Genomic DNA, 19,636 nt, shown 5'->3' on the forward strand with positions numbered 1-19,636 from the left:
AGTGCTGCTCCTTTATATTCAGATTCTAGCACCAGTGTTTAGACCAGTATTTACACCTTATATTGCACTTAAAATATGACTCTGCTCTTCTGTTTTTGTTACCTTTTTGAGGTCTGTGTCCGGATTGGGACTCCTGGGATCAGACAAAGCCAGTGGACAATGCCCGTGAGGCTATGCAGCAGGCTGATGAGTGGCTAGGAGTTCCTCAGGTGAATATATCATAGTTACAGTACATTTCTGACTGTTTTAGAGCTTAGATTCTCTGCCCAAACCTGACCAGAGGCTCTGTTTTAAAATGCTTTTTATCTTATATAAAGCTAGGGCATGATAATCGCGATATAGTAAAGTAACAAATTAAACTGTTAGTTAGAATGTTAGAATCACGCAGCTCTGGGGCTCACGCACACGAGTTCCTCTGTTTGTCCACTTTATGCAATTGACTTGCGGCTCCATGTGTAGCTGTTCTTAAACATTATTTCCTTAATGATAGGTCAATGCTTCTTCAGTGTTGCAATGTTAATTAACATTATCATTCTGAACAGATTTTGCTCATTCAAACAGCCTGAAAATGTTTTTAAAAAGCTCCGGATTGTTTTTTTGGGCCCAATCTAAGCTCTACTCTGTTTATGCTAGCAGATGACAAGACACTTAAGTTTCCAGAGTTTGTCTTTTGTGTAGGTGTTTGAGGTCGTGCACAATGTCGCGTATGTGGGCACGTACAAGGTTGCGATAAGACAAGGAATTAGCCAAAACACATAACCAAATGTAGTGTGGTCTGTTTTTTTTTCTGCTAAGAATCATATTAAAGGCTTTTTTATTACTAAATAAAAATAATTATATTTGAAATTAAACAAATGGAAAATTTGGCCCACAGTATAAATTGGAATACACTTTAGTAGACTTTTACCATTCAGTCATGTTTAGTGTCACCTGAAATGTTTATATTTGGCTGGAAAAAGAATCATGGGAAAAGAGATGATTTATGACTAGCTTCCATGTTTAGTGCCAAACTGAGAATAGGAACAAAAATGCGGGTAGAGGAAAAGGTTGAGCACAGATACTGGGGACCTTGGATCAATTGTTTTGTCAGTTTACCACATCATAACTGTGCATAAATTGAGAGTCCCAGCTTGATGCTTTTGCTGTGTTGCTTGCTGATTGTTGCTAAATTGCGACTACACCTCAGCTGCACTAGATTAGATAGATTAGTTCGATTTTGTGCTCACTGCATATTTAATTCTTGCGGCACCTGAGGTTTAGTTAAAACTTGAATGGGTAAAGAGAAATTAACCATAATCCATCTGACTACAGAAATCTTGTACTGCGTTTTTTTTTTTTTTACTTAAGTAAAAGCTAACATTTTTATGCATCATTTCCCCTTCCTAAAATTTAAGTATTAGCAAAACTGGCTCAGAATAATTAATGTAACAAGAATGGTTTAGGCTGATGAGATATGTAAAATGAGATTTAGGGGATGTTTCCTCTTCTACCTTTTCTTTACTACTTGGTTGCTATGACAGTTGTGGTAATGTAACACTGTTTCACTACTGCAGAAGTAGTAGACTAATGAGGTTTATTGGTGAGTGTATGCCGTGTGTCTTGTACGTTGCGTGCCGTCGGTTGCAAGTGTGGTTGGCACAGTTTCCTGCTTGTCACATGTCTTGTGCCCATCCGCTCATGCCGCAGACTGCCATGTGGTTTTATTGAGCTGCCTGTCTCCTATGAGACGGTCTGTTATGATTTCATATGCCAAACCACTGCCCCCCCCCCCCCAACCCCCGGTTCATGTCAGGTAACATGTATTAAGCAATGCCTTTTTTTTTTTTTTTTTTTCTCCACTCCACCAGGTTATCACTCCAGAGGAAATTGTTGATCCCAATGTGGATGAACACTCCGTCATGACCTACCTGTCACAGTTCCCTAAGGCCAAGCTAAAGCCCGGCGCCCCTCTTCGTCCCAAACTCAACCCCAAAAAGGCTCGCGCCTATGGGCCAGGTACGGTTGTAACTTCTCAAGTGTGTGCATATTCTACAACTGGCTGTGTTTACCCATAAATGTGAGCTATTGCAGTGTTAGTTTGTTTTTTTTTGTATATGAACACTGCATTATTTTTTTATTCAGGTATTGAGCCCACTGGTAACGTGGTAATGAAGAAGGCAGTGTTCACTGTGGAGACAATCAGCGCAGGTCAAGGAGAAGTTCTGGTTTATGTGGAGGATCCGGCAGGTCACCGTGAGGAGGCTAAAGTCACTGCCAACAACGACAAGAACCGCACTTACTCAGTATTCTACATTCCTAAAGTAACTGGGATGCATAAAGTACGTACCTATTCAGATGCGTCATATCTGAACACATTTTCCATAGTGCATCTGGAGATCTGACGTGTTTCTGTTCCTCTAGGTTACAGTGCTGTTTGCAGGGCTGCACATCTCAAAGAGCCCGTTTGAGGTGGACGTGGGGATGGCTCAGGGAGACTCCAGCAAGGTAACAGCCCAGGGTCCAGGCTTGGAGGCTGTTGGGAACATTGCAAATAAGACCACCTACTTCGATGTCTACACTGCAGGTAAATGCTCCCTCTGCGACACATGCAGTACTGCAAGATTTCCAGACTGGGTACTGTAGTTTATTGGCAGATTAAATAAATGATTGATTAATTCTGTCATACCAAAGAAATGAGGATGGTTCCACTTTATGGCAGCAACCTAATAAATAATAAATTCATTTTAGGCAAAAATTGAATTGAAATATTGAGTCTATGTCCCACTCTTCTTTCTATCAGGTGCAGGAGTTGGTGAGGTAGAGGTGGTAATTATGGACCCCAGTGGCAAAAAGGACACGGTAGAGTGCCAGATTGAGGATAAAGGCAACAGCAGCTACCGTTGCACCTATAAGCCCACCCAGGAAGGCCAGCATATCATCTACATCACGTTTGCTGGAGGCCAAATTTCCAAGAGCCCCTATACAGTCAGCGTGGGAGAGGGTAAGGATTTAACAAGATGATGATAAAAATATGTAAGAGAGCACAAGTGAATGTAGACATTGTTTAAAAATGATATATTCATTTATTTACCGTGAATTGTGGAAAATCTGTTGGTATACATGTAACAAAAATTCAGTTTTACTGCGTAACCTTTGTAAATATTGTTGCCTTGTACTGAATGACAAATTTGTATTTCAGTTGTAGAGATTAAGTGCTTATCCTATCTTTTCCCACTGTATTTCTCATTGTTTTTCTGTTATTTCTTCTTTCCTGCTGATTCTTTCTCCTACTGAAGGACAGCTGTTTGCTGATCTGTCTTCTCTCTTTGGATCGGCCTCTTGGGCTCTGATGTGACTTTTTGTCCTTTCTTCTTGGATCTGTTTTGGGTATTTTTCTCGCTTTGCATGCACACTTGGTCTGCTGCATATTTTGATGAACCATTTTAATATTTCCCCCCTCCCCCCGCTCACTTCCACATTCTTGACTGTACAGACTCCTAATATTAACTATCTCTTTGGAAGGCAGAAGTGGTTTGGGTGTCCCCATGGCAGGTTAATGCATGGTGCAATCATTTGTAAGAGTGTTAATAATGGCATTTTATCAGAAACTAAGACGAGCACAGTTTCCTTTAGAGGTTACTACCACAAACTGCTGCTATTCTTGCCTTGTTTCTTTCCTCTTAACTCTATGTGGAAGATTCCTGTTAAAGTTATCTAATTCTGCCACTCTGCCATTTATCTCTACATGCCGGGGGTTTCCTGCTTGTCTCTGAAAGCCTTACCATTCAGAGAATTAACTGGGCACATGATTGCCTATGGCTTATGAATTCCTATACGTGTAGTAATTTAATGTCTGTAATTTCATTTTCCAGCCTGTAATCCCAGCCTTTGCGTAGCCAAGGGCCGTGGTCTGCAGCCCAAAGGCCTGCGGATTAAGGAGACAGCTGAATTTAAGGTCTACACCAAAGGAGCTGGCACTGGAGAATTGAAAGTTACCATCAAAGGGCCTAGTAAGTGAATCTTCAGTCTACATGTCTGCCAGCTAATCTCCTTGTGGTTTTGAATGTTTAAAACTCGATTTACATAAACTGTATAGATCCTGAACATCTTACATTTTATCTGCTGGCAATGCTAGCATTCTCGAATTGTAACCTTTTCGCCTAAAACGCAGCACTGCACAGGTCAATCCATGTAGTATAAGCTTACATGTCTTAGATTTCCAACTGGAATTAGTCTCACATGAAATTTATCTTACAGAGGGTCTGGAGGAGCCATGTAAGAAGAAGGATCTGGGAGATGGTGTCTATAGCTTTGAGTATTACCCCACCACACCTGGAAACTATATCATCACAATCACCTGGGGTGGACAGCATATTCCTCGCAGGTTAGAATATTCACATGGCTACTTTGTCTACAGCATCTCAAGCTAATGTCTATTTGTCTAGCCCTGGAGTATGTTACTTTTGTATGCATAGCCACTATATGTTTCTGAATTTCATACGCTTTTACAATATTTCAATAATATGAACAGTATAAAATCCAAATTGCCTGTGGTGTGTTCATGCACAGGGTATGGAAACATATTGATGTTCTGCCCTTTTTGCTTCGCTTAAATGCAAGTGAACTGACTGTTGTGCCCTTTAACAAATCTGTCAGTAATTAATGCTATAAATGATGTAAATCAGTTTGAACTCCAGCAAATAGCCAGCATTTTTAAAAAATAATAAATAAAGGAGATTCTGGACTAATCAAATTACTTAATTTGAGATGCAAAACTGAACAGATTTTTGATATTTGACATCATATATTTGCTCTAAAAACGTAATTTGATACTATCTGGCCTGGGGTAATTTCACAATTACCAGCTTTACCACAATTTCTTTCAAATTGTGATTTTTTTTGATTATGAATTCACATTAAATATTTGTTCAGCCCTAACTGTTGTACACTTGATTTATTTATTTGTGGCTGTATAAAAGGCCATACTAACACACAGGATCCTGATTCGAACAGCAGAAGTGGGAGCCCTAGAGTAGAAAACATTTAGTTCCTTTGTTCTTTTTTTTTTTTTTTTTTTTTTTTTTGAATGTTCTCTAATCTTGTTTCTTATTTTGCAGTCCATTCGAAGTAAAGGTGGGCACTGAAGCTGGAGCACAGCAGGTGCGGGCATGGGGTCCAGGGTTGGAGAGTGGTGTTGTGGGCAAATCGGCTGACTTTGTCGTGGAGGCGGTTGGGGATGATGTTGGTACTTTGGGTAAGTTTCTTCATTCGTCTTTTATTTATTTATTTTAATTTTATTTATTTATTTATTTTTTTCTAATTCTCAGTTGTTGTTTTTTTCTACTCTTCTTGTAAAGACCTCAAAATACATGGCATGCTAATCCCACCACTTACTGCTTAATGTCCTGTACAGGATTCTCTGTGGAGGGCCCATCCCCGGCTAAGATTGAGTGTGATGATAAGGGCGATGGTTCCTGTGACGTGCGGTACTGGCCCACAGAGCCCGGAGAGTATGCAGTGCATGTGCTCTGTAAGAATGAGGACATCCAGCACAGCCCCTTCATGGCTGAGATCAAACCAGCACCAGACAGAGACTTCTATCCTGACAAGGTAAATTCTGGGAATTCTTAGACTGCTCATAATAAGTTAGAATGCTGCCAGACCACAGCGTTGGGTACTGATGGCTTAATGTATCTGTTGCAGGTAAAGGCTTATGGTCCTGGCCTTCAGAGCAGTGGTCTTTCTGTGGGGAAACCAGCAGAGTTCACAGTGGATGCCAAACTGGGTGGCAAAGCTCCTCTAAAGATCCAAGCCCAGGTATGCCTCTCTTACTCCATTGTTTCTTGCACAAACATTACAAACATTAGTCAGGTACAGTTACAGTTTTCTTTTATTTTTAATTTATTAATTTAGGACCGGGATGGAAACCCAGTAGATGTACAGGTGAAGGACAATGGCAATGGGACGTACAGCTGCAGCTACACCCCACGCAAACCCCTTAAACACACGGTCATGGTGTCTTGGGGTGGCGTCAACATCCCAGAAAGCCCCTTCAGGGTGAGTGTGTAAATCTGTATTTCTGCATATGCAGACACTTCTGTAGAGGTTGTTGAAATGTTATAAATAATCATAAATATATTTCTTTATTTTCCTGTAGATGAATATTGGTGCTGGATGCCATCCTAATAAGGTGAAAGTATCTGGACCTGGTGTTGCCAAGACAGGCCTGAAGGCCTTTGAACCAACCTACTTCACTGTGGACTGTGCTGAGGCCGGCCAGGGTATGATCTATAGATAGAGGCCTTGTATTCAGCAGCTTTTGGTTTATTAAGTAATCTCACTTTAATTTTAACAGCTGTATTTATAAATAATCTCTGCAGGTGACATCAGCATCGGGATTAAATGCGCTCCAGGGGTGGTTGGACCAGCTGAGGCTGACATCGACTTTGACATCATCAGAAATGATAACGACACTTTCACAGTTAAATACACTCCCCCAGGAGCTGGCAGCTACACCATCATGGTTCTGTTTGCTGATCAGGTAAGGCATATGCTGGGATTGGTATAAATACTAATAATGTAGCCTAATAATGTAATTTGTGTTCCTTTTGTATGTATTGACCTTTTATTTTTTATTTTTTTATTTTTGCTAGGCTATTCCCATGACTCCTATTAGAATTAAGGTGGACCCCTCTCACGATGCCAGCAAAGTCAAAGCAGAGGGCCCTGGTCTTAGCCGAACTGGTAAGAATTTTTTTGCCTAAAAATAAAGATTCATATTCGGCTTAATCAGTGTGGGAAAACATATTTTATTGGTAAAGAAACATAAAGTGAAGGTTCTTTATCCCATTAAAAGGTTCAGTCAGTTCCACATTGCTACAGAAATTGATCTGTATGGAACCAAAGGTTCTCTGTTCAGCATCTGTTTAGCTTTGTGACTTGCCATATTTGGACAAGATTTCAATATTTGGCTGTGTATTGGCAGAACTTTATATACAATTCAGTATATCTCAATATAATGCAATAGCTACAATCTTAATATTACCTTGCTTGCAGTAATCAGTCATAGTCTAAAATAAACACTTATATTTAAAAAAAAAACTTTCTTTTACATTTTATGGATTTGTAACGACAGCACAGTACAACACTATCAAGCAGTTGGGGTTCAAACACAATACAGAATGAACCACCTTCTGACAGCAATCTTTGTGTAAATTAAATTAAAAATTAAAATCAATGTGATTTTCTTACATCCTTTTTTTTTTTTTTTTTTTTTTTTTTTTTTTTTTTTTTTTTTTTTTTTTACATTTTTCAGGTGTGGAACTGAACAAACCGACTCACTTCACTGTGAACACTAAAGGAGCAGGCAAGGCTAAGCTGGATGCTCAGTTCACTGGCCCCACCAAGGGAGAGGCTGTCCGGGACTTTGACATTGTAAACAACCATGACAACACATACACTGTCAAATACACTCCTGTGCAGCAGGTACGGACTGCTTCAATTTCTCAAATGCTCGATATTTAGACCTTCTAATCTCTTACTGATTCAAGACTCCTATGAGCCATGTTTTGCATCCATAAATGTTTGTTTTCCTATTTTTTATTTTTTTCCTCCGTTCAGGGTAATATGGGTGTGAATGTGACCTATGGTGGTGACCCTATTCCCAAGACTCCCTTCGCTGTGGCCGTGGCACCTTCTCTGGATCTGAGCAAGGTTAAGGTTGCAGGCCTTGGAGACAGTGAGTTTGTTTACTTTTCTTTTTCCTGAATTTATAGGTCAGTGCTGGTAATGATCCACTCTTTGGTGCTTCTGGTTTTAATTCTGAAGCATTCTTACCTTTTCTCAGAAATGACTGTTGGAAAAGACCAGGATATCACAGTGAAATCAAAGGGTGCAGGCGGTCAAGGTAAAGTTGGTGCGAAGGTGACTGGACCTGCTGGCAAGCCAGTGCCCTGTAAGGTGGAGCCAGGTCTGAGCCCAGAGACCAGCCAGGTCCGCTTCATCCCCAGAGACAAGGGGCCGTATGAGGTGGAGCTCACTTACGATGGTGTGCCCATCCCAGGAAGTCCCTTCCCTGTGGAGGCTGTGGCTCCTACTGACCCATCTAAGGTGAACTATGCATGTGCATGATGTAATGCCTGGCTTTACATCTGCTATATTGATGCAGCTATTTTATTTTTAAACATTTTGACTGTAATAAGTTCTCTTACTGTTCTGTTGTGTCTTCAGGTCCGCTGCTCTGGCCCAGGTTTGGAGCGTGCCAAGGTTGGTGAGACTGGCCAGTTCGTGGTTGACTGCACCAACGCTGGCCCTGCTGAGCTGACCATAGAAATCATCTCTGATAATGGCACTGAGGCAGAGGTTCATATCCAGGACAATGGAGACGGAACATATACCATTACCTACATCCCTCTGTACCCTGGAGCGTACACCCTGACCATCCGCTATGGTGGCCAGGATGTGCCAAACTTCCCTGCAAGACTCCATGTTGAGCCAGCTGTAGAAACCAGTGGTGTGAAGGTGTTTGGACCTGGTGTTGAAGGAAAAGGTATTTTCATTTGGTCTGAATTTTAAAATTTGAGTATCTTTACTACCACCACCTCTCACAGATTACATATGGTCAAGTTTTAACTTTTTGATGCATTTATGAATTAATTTCACTTTTATTTTGGAATTGTTGTTCCACAGGTGTTTTCAGAGAGGCTACCACAGAATTCACTGTTGACGCTCGTGCCCTCACTAAAACGGGCGGCAAACACATCAAAACCTGTGTCAACAACCCATCTGGCAACTGCACTGAAGCCCTCATCAGAGACCAGGGAGATGGTACCTATAAAGTGGAATACACTCCATATGAAGAGGGTGAGCCCTTTTGAGCTTGTATGACTTTTACTATAAAGTAACTCAGAGCTCAACAGACCTTTCTCGTGGCTTGCTAATCTCAATAAGGTATAATATATTATTTTGGTGCTATAAACAGGTCCGCACAGCGTGGAGGTTGCCTACGATGATTCCCCAGTGCCCAACAGTCCCTTCCGTGTGCCGGTGACTGAAGGCTGTGACCCTGCACGTGTCCGAGTGCACGGCCCAGGACTGAAGGCTGGCCTCACCAACAAACCCAACAAATTCACTGTGGAGACCCGGTCAGTAGTAAAGCCATTGATCAGCTACATTTATCAGCCATAGTTTTTTACCTCTCCTCGTCTGATCTTTGACTCTCGTCTCCTTGTCTCTAAAGTGGGGCGGGTACAGGAGGATTGGGCTTGGCTATGGAAGGACCCTCCGAGGCCAAGATGTCCTGCACTGATAATAAAGACGGCAGCTGCTCTGTAGAGTACATACCATATGAGCCAGGGACTTACAACCTCAATATCACTTATGGAGGCCAACCAATTACTGGTTAGTGTTTATTTTATTATTTTTGAATTTTTTTTCCTCTCTTTATTAATTTTCATAATGCATAATTATATTTTGCTTTGTCTTCTCCTACAGGAAGCCCCTTCTCTGTGCCAGTCCAGGATACAGTTGATCCTACCAAGGTTAAGTGCCAGGGACAGGGTATCGGGACAAATGTTCGGGCTAATATCCCACAGGTGTTCACTGTGGATGCCAGCAAAGCAGGCATGGCTCCTCTGCAGGTCAGAGTGCAGGGACCCAAAGGTGAGAACTTGCTCTTCAACATGAAATCTAACATCATGCAATTCAATCTTTAAAATGTAGTTTTGAAGCTTTTTTTTATTTATTTTATTAAATGATCCCCTCTGATCTGTTGGGTAGGTGTTGTGGAACCAGCTGAAGTGGTTGATAATGGAGATCAGACCCACACAGTGAGCTACGTACCAACCAGAGAGGGACCATATTCCATTAATGTACTGTACGCTGATGAGGAAATTCCACGCAGGTGTGTGACTGTTAAGTGCTCTTTATTGAAGATCCTGGAAATGAATGGGTAGCTTAATGGGATAGAGGGTGACATGGCAGTAAGCTCTAATTTTTAAACAGACTGATGTAGCATAAACAGCAGCTCTATAAAGACGTGGTGTCTGCCTTCGTGCTCTTCCCTAAGCTCTTAATGGCTGCCATTAGAAGAAAATCATAGAAACCGATCATCTTCAAACCAATTCTATGAAATGTAAATTGTCTTATACTCATCACTCCTTTCTGTCCCCTGTCTCCACTCTGGTTTTAGTCCTTATAAGGTAAAGGTTCTGCCCACTCATGATGCCAGTAAGGTGCGTGCCAGTGGCCCTGGGCTTAATACCACTGGTGTGCCTGCCAGTCTGCCTGTGGAGTTCACAATTGATGCCAAAGATGCAGGAGAAGGACTTCTGGCTGTCCAGATTACTGTAAGCAGAAGAGTTTACACAGTCTTCATGTGTTTAGTTTTTCTCTGTATAAAGGATACTATTGAACACATTGCCAAGATCAATGTTTTTTGTTTTTTTTACATGGATCTTTTGTTTTAGGATCCAGAAGGGAAGCCCAAGAAAGCAAACATTCGGGATAACCAAGATGGTACATACTTGGTGTCCTATGTGCCAGACATGACAGGGCGCTACACCATCCTGATTAAGTATGGCGGAGATGAAATCCCTTACTCTCCATACCGCATCCGGGCCCTGCCAACAGGAGATGCCAGCAAATGCACAGTCACAGGTAGGCTTTACTATACAACCCTGGACTCTGATCAATACAGAACAGTTTGGTTAGAAAGCTGAATCCTTAAATTATGTTTGTGTAAACACTACCTTGGTCCAACATTCATATATTAATGATTCCCTAAATTTAACTTTCCAATGTACTTTTTTTATTATTATTATTATTTTTTTTGTATTGTATTTTGGACATCAACCTCTTGCAGTCTGCTGTTCTAAAATATATACAGAGAAAACCATGGAACCAATAGACAACTTCAGTTGGACCAGTGGTTTTGCCCTTAGTTTTTAATACTAATGCTGGACAGTTTTTTATTTACTTTTGTGTGTGGCTCTCAACCCTGTCACCTACTTGGACACTACCTGTTGTGCAGAGCTGCTCACACTCCCGAGCACACCCTGTTCCCCACTTGTTTTAAATGTTTAATTCTTTTTTGAGCACATTTTGTTGGATTTTGTCCTGACTTTTACTTCTCACTTTTTCGCTCTCTGCTTCTCACGGTTTCTCAGTCTCAATTGGAGGTCACGGTTTGGGTAAGCGCTTTGAAAAGTCTTTGCTCCAGACTCCGGTTCTTTTTGCATGCAGAATGCCACCATCCTGCTTTTAAATAGCAACCCCCCTCTCTCTATACATTTTACACATTGTGCATTTTGTATTAGCGGGTGCTTTTTAAGCTGATGTAACAGCTTACATGTTAACATAATATGAGAGGATACAAAGCAGAGGTTTTTCCCATTTTCATCCCTCTGTGTCTGCATCATACTTCCTTTTTTTGGTTATTTCTTTATTTTTTTAAATAAGAGAGCATGAACTATCAATGATGGTAGACTAATTACTAACTTGAGTCAGGCTTTCATTTGTCTGTATGGTGGAATGCAGCATTGAGGTTACTAAAAACAAGTTATGACGAGCTCTTTTTCCTATCTGACCAAACATCGTCCGTTTTAACAGAATAGAGAATAGAGCATTTTGAGTAGATTTGAGGCAACTGAGGTAACAGACAAATGATTTAGGCTGCACAATAATACTGTGGGGAATAGCTTTATGATTAAAATTACATATCTGTTCTCACTTTGTGCACAGTCATGTTGGATATTTTGGTTCAGATTATTGATTGCAATAAAGATGTATTTGTTTTTTATTAAATGCATTTTATTTTTCATATTCAGCATTTGTGCTGCACTAAAGCTATCTAATCAATCACCTATATGCTCTTTAATATTTCGTGAAACCATTTTAATTTCATTTTTGTTAGACATTTTATAATAATGATATAAAGTCATTGATACAAAGCAGACACATTAAGAGTCTTGTAGTTAGTAATTCTAGTCACAGCTTTGCTTAGTCCTCCATTATAATTGTGCAGCCTGAGAGAATCTCTCAGCCTTAACCTCTTTCTCTCTGTCTGTTGCCACAGTGTCTGGGTCATAATGAGGCGGGGTGCATGGTTGAATGAATAATAAAGGGGGCGATTCCTGAAACTCAGAACCAAGCTGACCACCTGCAGAAACTAGAGGTGGTGATGTATTTGTCTACTGTTCACCAGGTGCTGGAGTTGGTCCCACTATCCAGATCGGGGAGCAGACGGTCATCACTGTGGATGCAAAGGCTGCCGGAAAGGGGAAGGTGACCTGCACGGTGTGCACTCCAGATGGTGCAGAGGTGGATGTGGATGTGGTTGAGAATGAGGATGGAACCTTTGACATCTTCTACACGGCCCCCCAGCCTGGGAAGTACGTCATCTGCGTCCGCTTTGGAGGAGAGCACATTCCCAACAGCCCCTTCCAGGTCATGGTATGTATAAACCAGACTGTTCATTTAATCTGTGTGCGCACTGCTGATGGGATTGTCATTATGCTAAAACTAATTCTTTTTATTTTTTTAAGGAAAGTGTGCTCTAACTTCTAGTGATTGAAATCTCGGGCAAATATAGTTGAAAGGATGTTCAAATGAAGTTTAACACTAAGTTTCAATGTGGGCTAAACAATTTGATTACCTTGTAGGTTGCTATACTACTGCAACACTTCATTTAAAATATAGTAGTTTTTTTTTTAATACATGCAATAGCACATGCAGTTTATACAACCCCCCCCCCCCCCCCTCCATTATCCCTGTGTGTTGACTAAATTGTTAAATAGACCAAATCTTTTAAATGCAAAAAGTTGAAATACATGATGTAATTGTTCTTGCTGATAGACGTATTATTTTAAGTCCAAAGCCAGGAGCAGACTTCATTACAAAACAGCTTCCCAAAGGGACTTCTTAATGCCATTGTGAATGTTTAGGTATTAGGACTGTTTCACCCTTGATTCTGTCATCCTATCTCAGGCTTTGGAAGGTGCCTCCCCTGAACAACTTATGCAGCAGACCCAGGTCCCGCAGTACGCCTACGCGCCCAACATGGGCCAGCCATGGGTACTGACACTCCCTGCTTTCTCTCCCTCATCATGTCCACCCTTGTTTGTCCCTCATTGACATTGTCTTTCGTCTCCATTCTCCAGCTGTTGTTTCCCTGCAGGTGTAGGTCTCGAATTTGATGCCATTCAGATAATGGCAGCCATTTTGAAGGCAATAAATGTGGAAGTCTGCATTTAACAAAATGGCTGGGACCATATTAGACATTTGTAGTATTTGTGGTGCTTGCTGGGGTTTTGTTCAGATAATTGTTGGGTCCTTTCCTGTGGTATGTCCCTGTGAGTCACTGTCTTGTCTGCTTGGCTTTCCACGTTACCATTGTACAGACTAGTGAATCTCACTGAGCTTTCATTCTCTTGTCATGATGTCATCTCTCACAGTGTTCGTTGGTGGCTGTGTCATCTTCATGATCATTATCATCTCTTTCATTTTTTTTCCCTTTTTGGGGGATTTGATGTACACACTATTTTTCTTTACAGATAATTGTATCTCTTCATTTGTTTTGTGTAAATCAGTCATGTGTGATTTGGTATTTATTTGCACTTGATACCTAAACCATATTTGATTAGCTTTATAATGACTTGGCTATCATTTAGGTTTTTATTATGACATTCAGCATACTGTTAAACTATAAGATAAATATAAAACCTATACAATTATTTAGGGTAAATGTGCCTAAATGAATTCCCCAACTATACTTACGCCTGGAGTGTTATGCTTTCTGTTTTTTTCCAGGCAACAGACAGGCCCATGGGCATGAATGGACTGGATGTGGCTGGATTGAGACCCTTTGACTTGGTCATTCCATTCACCATCCAGAAGGGAGAAGTCACAGGCAGGTTTTAATTAAAATATTACACTTTGTTTTTCCAGCCACTTGCTTTAATATACATAAATTGTTTCTCACACTATTTTAATTTAATATCTAATCATTCTAGGTGAAGTGAGGATGCCATCTGGAAAAGTGGCCAGGCCAGAAATTGCAGATAATAAGGATGGCACTGTTACAGTGAAGTACGCTCCTACTGAGGCTGGACTGCATGAGATGGACATCAAATATGATGGAATACATATTCCAGGTAACGGATATATTATATACATTTTAATTATTAATTATGCATAACTTCTGAGGGAGGTTGTAAACATATGGTACAAAAATGTTTACCATTTTTATCCATAGTATGTTTGTAGTGAGCTCTGTGAAAAGTATTGTTACCTGCATGGGTCTTTTAATAACTCCCTTCGTTTCCTTGACAGGAAGCCCACTGCAGTTCTATGTGGATTATGTCAACAGTGGTCATGTGACTGCTTATGGTCCTGGTCTGATTCACGGCATGGTCAATAAGCCAGCGGTTTTCACAGTCAACACCAAAGATGCAGGAGAAGGTATAGAAGCATAGGTTCTGCTTAAACCTTTAAACTATCTGACTTGACTTGATTGTCATTGACTCTGTATTGTACTGTGGTTCTTTTAAGTAGTGGGTTTATTTATTAGAACAATACTTTGGAAGTGGTCAACTGTGCTTAATTGCTTGGTGTTTTTTCAGGTGGTCTTTCTCTTGCCATTGAGGGGCCCTCAAAGGCAGACATCAGCTGTGTTGATAACCAGGATGGTACCTGCACTGTCTCATACCTCCCTGTTTTGCCTGGAGACTACAACATCCTTGTCAAGTACAACGACAAGCATATTCCTGGCAGTCCGTACGTGGCAAAGATCACAGGTGAGTAGCACAACTTTTCAATCTCCCAGAGCCAGAATTAGTAAGAAAGGTCCTGTTTGTCAAGCCAGAGATTCTGACATGATCCAGTCTTGGATGCTTAAGTAGAAGCTCATCTGGATTTTCTTGACAACACCCTCCCCCTTTCTCTACAGGAGATGACTCCATGCGCATGTCCCATCTTAAAGTGGGCTCTGCTGCTGACATCCCATTGGACATTGGTGAGCTAGATCTGAGCCAGCTGACCGCCTCTCTTACCACTCCATCTGGTCGTGAAGAGCCATGTCTGCTCAAGATGCTCCGTAACGGGCATGTGGGTAAGTGTGCTGTTGAATAAAATGCTCAGTTAATCAGTTGATTTTATAAGTCTTCTGTTCTGTTATGTGGTTGAAAAACTGTTCCCAATTTCTGTTTCACTATGCATGACTTGCATGAACTATAAATGCCCAGTTACTGTAATGTTTTAACACATAGGTAACTCCGATAAGGAATTAAGACACAAAATACTTGACTAATTTTTTTCTTTTTTTGGTCATTAGGTGTCTCCTTCGTGCCTAAAGAGATCGGCGAGCATCTTGTGAATATAAAGAAAAATGGCCGCCATATTCCTAGTAGCCCCATTTCTGTTATGATCAACCAGTCAGAGATTGCTGATGCCAGCAGAGTGCGTGTTTCTGGCCAGGGCCTGAGTGAGGCTCGCACGTTTGAGCCAGCAGAGTTCATCATTGATACCAGAGATGCAGGTGAGTGCAGACTGTAAAAAAATAGTTGTGGGAAATGGGGCACAGTTATGTGCAGTGTACTGATGTGTGGTTATTTATTTAATTTAAGGCTATGGTGGTCTTAGCCTGTCCATTGAAGGACCCAGCAAGGTGGACATTAACACTGAGGATCAGGAAGATGGAACCTGCAAAGTTACCTACTGCCCCACTGAGCCAGGAAATTACATAATCAACATCAAATTTGCTGATCAGCATGTTCCAGGTGTGCATCTTCATTTGTAATTTGTGAAACTGTAACCAGTTAAAAAGGCAGCAGGTCAGCATGCCTCTGAAACGCTGTTTGTTCTACAGGAAGCGCTTTCACAGTGAAGGTGACTGGAGAAGGCAGGATGAAGGAGAGCATTACTCGTAAGAGAAGAGCTGCATCTGTTGCAAATGTTGGTAGCCAGTGTGACCTGAGCCTGAAGATACCCGGTATGCACCTCCAAACTATTCCTTCCTTGATTAACTGTATTTGAGCTGTTTCTAATTAAGCCTGATCTTTTAATTTTCTGCTCTACAGAGATCAGCATCGCTGACATGACTGCCCAGGTAACCAGTCCCTCTGGAAAGGTGCACAAGGCGGAGATCATGGAAGGAGAGAACAACACATACTGCATTCGCTTTGTGCCCACTGAGATGGGTGTTCACACAGTCAGTGTGAAGTACCAGGGCCAGCATGTCCCAGGCTCCCCGTTCCAGTTCACAGTTGGGCCACTAGGTGAAGGGGGGGCTCACAAGGTCCGGGCAGGAGGTCCAGGGCTGGAGAGAGCAGAGGCTGGAGTACCAGGTATGATTGTGACTGGAAATTGGGGGCAGGTGGAGACTTGAGAGGCATGACTAAGCATTATAGTGCTTAACACACATTTTAACACATGCTTGATCCTTCCTCTAGCTGAATTTAGTATATGGACACGTGAGGCTGGAGCTGGGGGTCTGTCCATTGCTGTTGAGGGCCCCAGCAAAGCTGAGATTGCCTTTGAAGACCGTAAAGATGGATCCAGTGGTGTCTCCTATATTGTCCAGGAGCCTGGTGAGCTAGTGTGGCAATCTTTATTTACTTAAAATAGATATTTTACACCACATGCTCACTTTTCTTTATTATTTAAATGATGAAATCTATAGCTCACAGTTTGTGGATTGGTTTTGCAGGAGATTATGAAGTATCCATCAAGTTTAACGATGAGAACATCCCCGACAGTCCATTTGTGGTGCCTGTGGCCTCACCCTCTGATGACGCTCGCCGACTTACTGTTGCCAGTCTTCAGGTGAGGCTTCGAGGAAGACAGACATTTGTCCGCCCAAAGCTAGTCCCAGGTTGCCCTCAGCACAGCAGCAGAAAATCCAATCCTTTAACAGCCTATACAAAACACACATAGCAGATTATTTTACACCAGCTAGTTTGTCAGGTCTTAATGAGATTCTGGGAGTACATCAGGGGATGCCCATCTCAAGCTGTAGAGACCTACCAGCCTGCAGAGTTTTAGTCTCATCCTTAATCTAACCTGATTTAATATAACACCTGATAGCAAAAATATAAGCCATCAGATAAGTTAAACACCCTATGGGTTAGGTGCATATGCTTGAACTCACTCATATCCCATTTAACAGAAGGTAAGCCATAAGAAATAATTAAGTTCAGACTATTCACTTTCAGTCACAATCAAGCCTATTCATGGACTTTAGGAATAAAGATAAAATAAAAATTCCAAAAGTCACAAGGTGTCCATAGTATGTGCCTATAGTGCCCATAGTATGTTAACTGTAGTTCAGTGAAAAATAAATTTAACACCAGACTTTAGTCTATATTTAGTGCCATGCTGTGCTGCTGCTGTGTTGAAGGGCTGTGCCGGGGATTGTGGGATACTGAAGGACTGTTTGTATTTCTCGTGCCTTGTCCTAAAGGCTCCCAACAGCCTTCTTCTCTCCCTACATGCCTGCAGGGATGTAGGAATCTAGGGGCTAAAGGGTTAAAGAGAGCAAAGGGGCTTCTTATCTCAGGCCTTCTTTCTTTACATCTGTTTCTTGTCTTTTCCTTTCTTTTCTTCTAGTCTTCACATTGTAAACATTTATTAGGATAGGGGTTCTTTTCTAATCAGCCTCTCTTTAACTCTGTTAGCCTAAAGGTAAGATGTTGGTCAAATGGATATAGTACTGGATATCTTTCTAAAAAAAAACTAAACTTTTTTCTGCATTTTGGCCACCCATACACACAAAATGCAGTTTGTGGTCCCCGAAAACAGCTTTTCAAAAATTGTTCAAGGTGGAGATTTTTAAAAACTGTTTGTGTTTTTATAAAGCTCAGTTTTTGTCCACACGTCACAATGCATGGATGTTTCCAGCTCAATCCCATACCACCCTACTCCCTATAGGTAGCACTACATATGAAGGTGCAAAAATACTATTTGGGTTTTGAGTTTAGGTGACTTGCCTAGTACAGTACATATGGAGTAGTGGGTAACTTGGTGTCTCAAAGAGACATAACATGAAGGAACAGTTACACAGAAAAGTTACACACAAGTCATCTAAACCCTAAACCCAAATGGAGCATTGTTTAAGGAACAAATGGAAAAAAGTCTGTGTGGACAAAAATACAAAAACTGAATGCGTGGATGGGGCCTTACATTGATCTGAATCATCCAGGCTTTCTTAACTGTTTGTTGGTGAGTTGAAGTTGAAGTGTTATGTGAATGAATACAGGAGTCCGGCTTAAAGGTGAACCAACCAGCATCCTTCGCTGTGAGCCTGAATGGGGCAAAGGGTGTCATTGACGCCAAAGTTCATAGCCCATCCGGAGCCCTGGAGGAGTGTTGCGTCACTGAGATCGACGAAGGTAATAATTATGATTTGGTTTGCTCAAATAGACTGCAACATTCCTTTATGCAGAATTTCTATTGCATTGTAGCAAATGAATGTATTCCTCTTTAAATTCAAGAATGTAATGTTTAGTATTTAGGCTGAGACCTTGACGTTTGTATCAAAGCTATACTTTTAAATTGGTAACTGCTCATACTTTTGCAGTGAACTTTGCTGCATGCTCAGAATAAGCATCAGTAGTTTTAAACCGCAACTGGCACCAATTCTATTTACAAGTATTTACTAATGTCTAAGAACATACATTTTAGTCTGATTTAAACAGTAAATCAGTATAATTTCTGTAAAGCTTTAGTGAATACATGCCAAGCAATCAGCCTACTGAGTGTTTCTTGTTTCTGTACGGTGTTCCAATTATTTTTGTAGACAAGTATGCAGTGAGGTTCATTCCCAGAGAGAATGGTCTGTACCTGATCGATGTGAAGTTTAATGGCTCCCATATCCCTGGAAGTCCTTTCAAGATCAGAGTAGGAGAGGCAGGCCAGGCTGGAGATCCAGGCATGGTGTCTGCTTATGGAGCTGGTCTGGAGGGTGGAAACACTGGTATGTAACGTTTACGTGTTATGGATAAGACCACATTTAAGCATGGATTTTTTTTTTTTTTTTTTTTTTTTGGAGGGCGAAAAAAACAGTGAAGACTGACTGATCCTCTGCCTTATTCTTTCCAGGATCTCCATGTGAATTTATTGTGAACACAAGCTCAGCTGGCCCTGGAGCGCTGGCAGTAACAATTGATGGGCCTTCCAAAGTAAAGATGGACTGTCAGGAGTGTCCAGAGGGATACAAGGTCACCTACACACCCATGGCACCTGGAAACTACCTAATCTCTATTAAATATGGTGGACCCTACCATATTGTTGGCAGCCCCTTTAAAGCTAGAATTACTGGTAAGAATTTGATTCCATTTTAAACAAACACATTTTCGTCCTACAAAAGTGTTTAGAGACCTCACACATTGATGCAGTCAGTCCTTCTGGATTAGAGTGCAGTTCATTGACTTTGTTCTCCTTTTCAGGCTCTCGTCTTGTTAGTAGCCACAGCATGCATGAAACCTCATCAGTGCTGGTTGACCCTGTGACCCGCAGTGTGACCTCCAGTCAGCAGGCAGCACCGGGTTGGGCTAGCTCTGATGCTAGCCGCGTGGTGGCTAAAGGCCTGGGGCTTACAAAGGGCTTCATTGGCCAGAAAAACAGCTTCAGTGTAGACTGCAGCAAAGCAGGTACAACACATGGC

The 19,636-nt window shown here is 41.4% G+C and overlaps 1 protein-coding gene across 4 annotated transcripts in view; it reads left to right on the forward strand.

Moving 5' to 3' along the window:
• The window catches only part of flna (filamin A, alpha (actin binding protein 280)), a 40,724-nt gene that overhangs the window by 20,167 nt on the left and 921 nt on the right, over window positions 1-19,636 (forward strand). The window contains exons 4-46 of one of the 4 annotated variants that reach the window (XM_007249885.4): window positions 112-209; window positions 1,848-1,995; window positions 2,122-2,318; window positions 2,401-2,563; window positions 2,780-2,980; window positions 3,852-3,989; window positions 4,237-4,363; window positions 5,097-5,233; window positions 5,393-5,589; window positions 5,683-5,796; window positions 5,893-6,036; window positions 6,137-6,260; window positions 6,360-6,520; window positions 6,633-6,723; window positions 7,295-7,464; window positions 7,600-7,717; window positions 7,826-8,088; window positions 8,209-8,527; window positions 8,668-8,841; window positions 8,960-9,122; window positions 9,218-9,378; window positions 9,472-9,639; window positions 9,757-9,880; window positions 10,169-10,325; window positions 10,446-10,635; window positions 11,145-11,168; window positions 12,182-12,429; window positions 12,964-13,050; window positions 13,786-13,885; window positions 13,989-14,129; window positions 14,308-14,436; window positions 14,598-14,771; window positions 14,924-15,085; window positions 15,308-15,511; window positions 15,600-15,752; window positions 15,842-15,964; window positions 16,053-16,319; window positions 16,425-16,562; window positions 16,682-16,797; window positions 18,230-18,362; window positions 18,770-18,946; window positions 19,072-19,290; window positions 19,419-19,622. In XM_007249885.4, the coding sequence (XP_007249947.3) occupies window positions 112-209; window positions 1,848-1,995; window positions 2,122-2,318; window positions 2,401-2,563; window positions 2,780-2,980; window positions 3,852-3,989; window positions 4,237-4,363; window positions 5,097-5,233; window positions 5,393-5,589; window positions 5,683-5,796; window positions 5,893-6,036; window positions 6,137-6,260; window positions 6,360-6,520; window positions 6,633-6,723; window positions 7,295-7,464; window positions 7,600-7,717; window positions 7,826-8,088; window positions 8,209-8,527; window positions 8,668-8,841; window positions 8,960-9,122; window positions 9,218-9,378; window positions 9,472-9,639; window positions 9,757-9,880; window positions 10,169-10,325; window positions 10,446-10,635; window positions 11,145-11,168; window positions 12,182-12,429; window positions 12,964-13,050; window positions 13,786-13,885; window positions 13,989-14,129; window positions 14,308-14,436; window positions 14,598-14,771; window positions 14,924-15,085; window positions 15,308-15,511; window positions 15,600-15,752; window positions 15,842-15,964; window positions 16,053-16,319; window positions 16,425-16,562; window positions 16,682-16,797; window positions 18,230-18,362; window positions 18,770-18,946; window positions 19,072-19,290; window positions 19,419-19,622 (6,846 nt within the window). The remainder of the gene's footprint in view (window positions 1-111; window positions 210-1,847; window positions 1,996-2,121; window positions 2,319-2,400; window positions 2,564-2,779; window positions 2,981-3,851; window positions 3,990-4,236; window positions 4,364-5,096; window positions 5,234-5,392; window positions 5,590-5,682; window positions 5,797-5,892; window positions 6,037-6,136; window positions 6,261-6,359; window positions 6,521-6,632; window positions 6,724-7,294; window positions 7,465-7,599; window positions 7,718-7,825; window positions 8,089-8,208; window positions 8,528-8,667; window positions 8,842-8,959; window positions 9,123-9,217; window positions 9,379-9,471; window positions 9,640-9,756; window positions 9,881-10,168; window positions 10,326-10,445; window positions 10,636-11,144; window positions 11,169-12,181; window positions 12,430-12,963; window positions 13,051-13,785; window positions 13,886-13,988; window positions 14,130-14,307; window positions 14,437-14,597; window positions 14,772-14,923; window positions 15,086-15,307; window positions 15,512-15,599; window positions 15,753-15,841; window positions 15,965-16,052; window positions 16,320-16,424; window positions 16,563-16,681; window positions 16,798-18,229; window positions 18,363-18,769; window positions 18,947-19,071; window positions 19,291-19,418; window positions 19,623-19,636) is intronic. The other 3 variants (XM_049462899.1, XM_049462898.1, XM_049462900.1) reach the window with 3 other exon arrangements.

This window comes from Astyanax mexicanus, chromosome 13 (genome assembly GCF_023375975.1).
Source record: "Astyanax mexicanus isolate ESR-SI-001 chromosome 13, AstMex3_surface, whole genome shotgun sequence".
Classification (NCBI taxonomy): Eukaryota; Metazoa; Chordata; class Actinopteri; order Characiformes; family Acestrorhamphidae; genus Astyanax; species Astyanax mexicanus.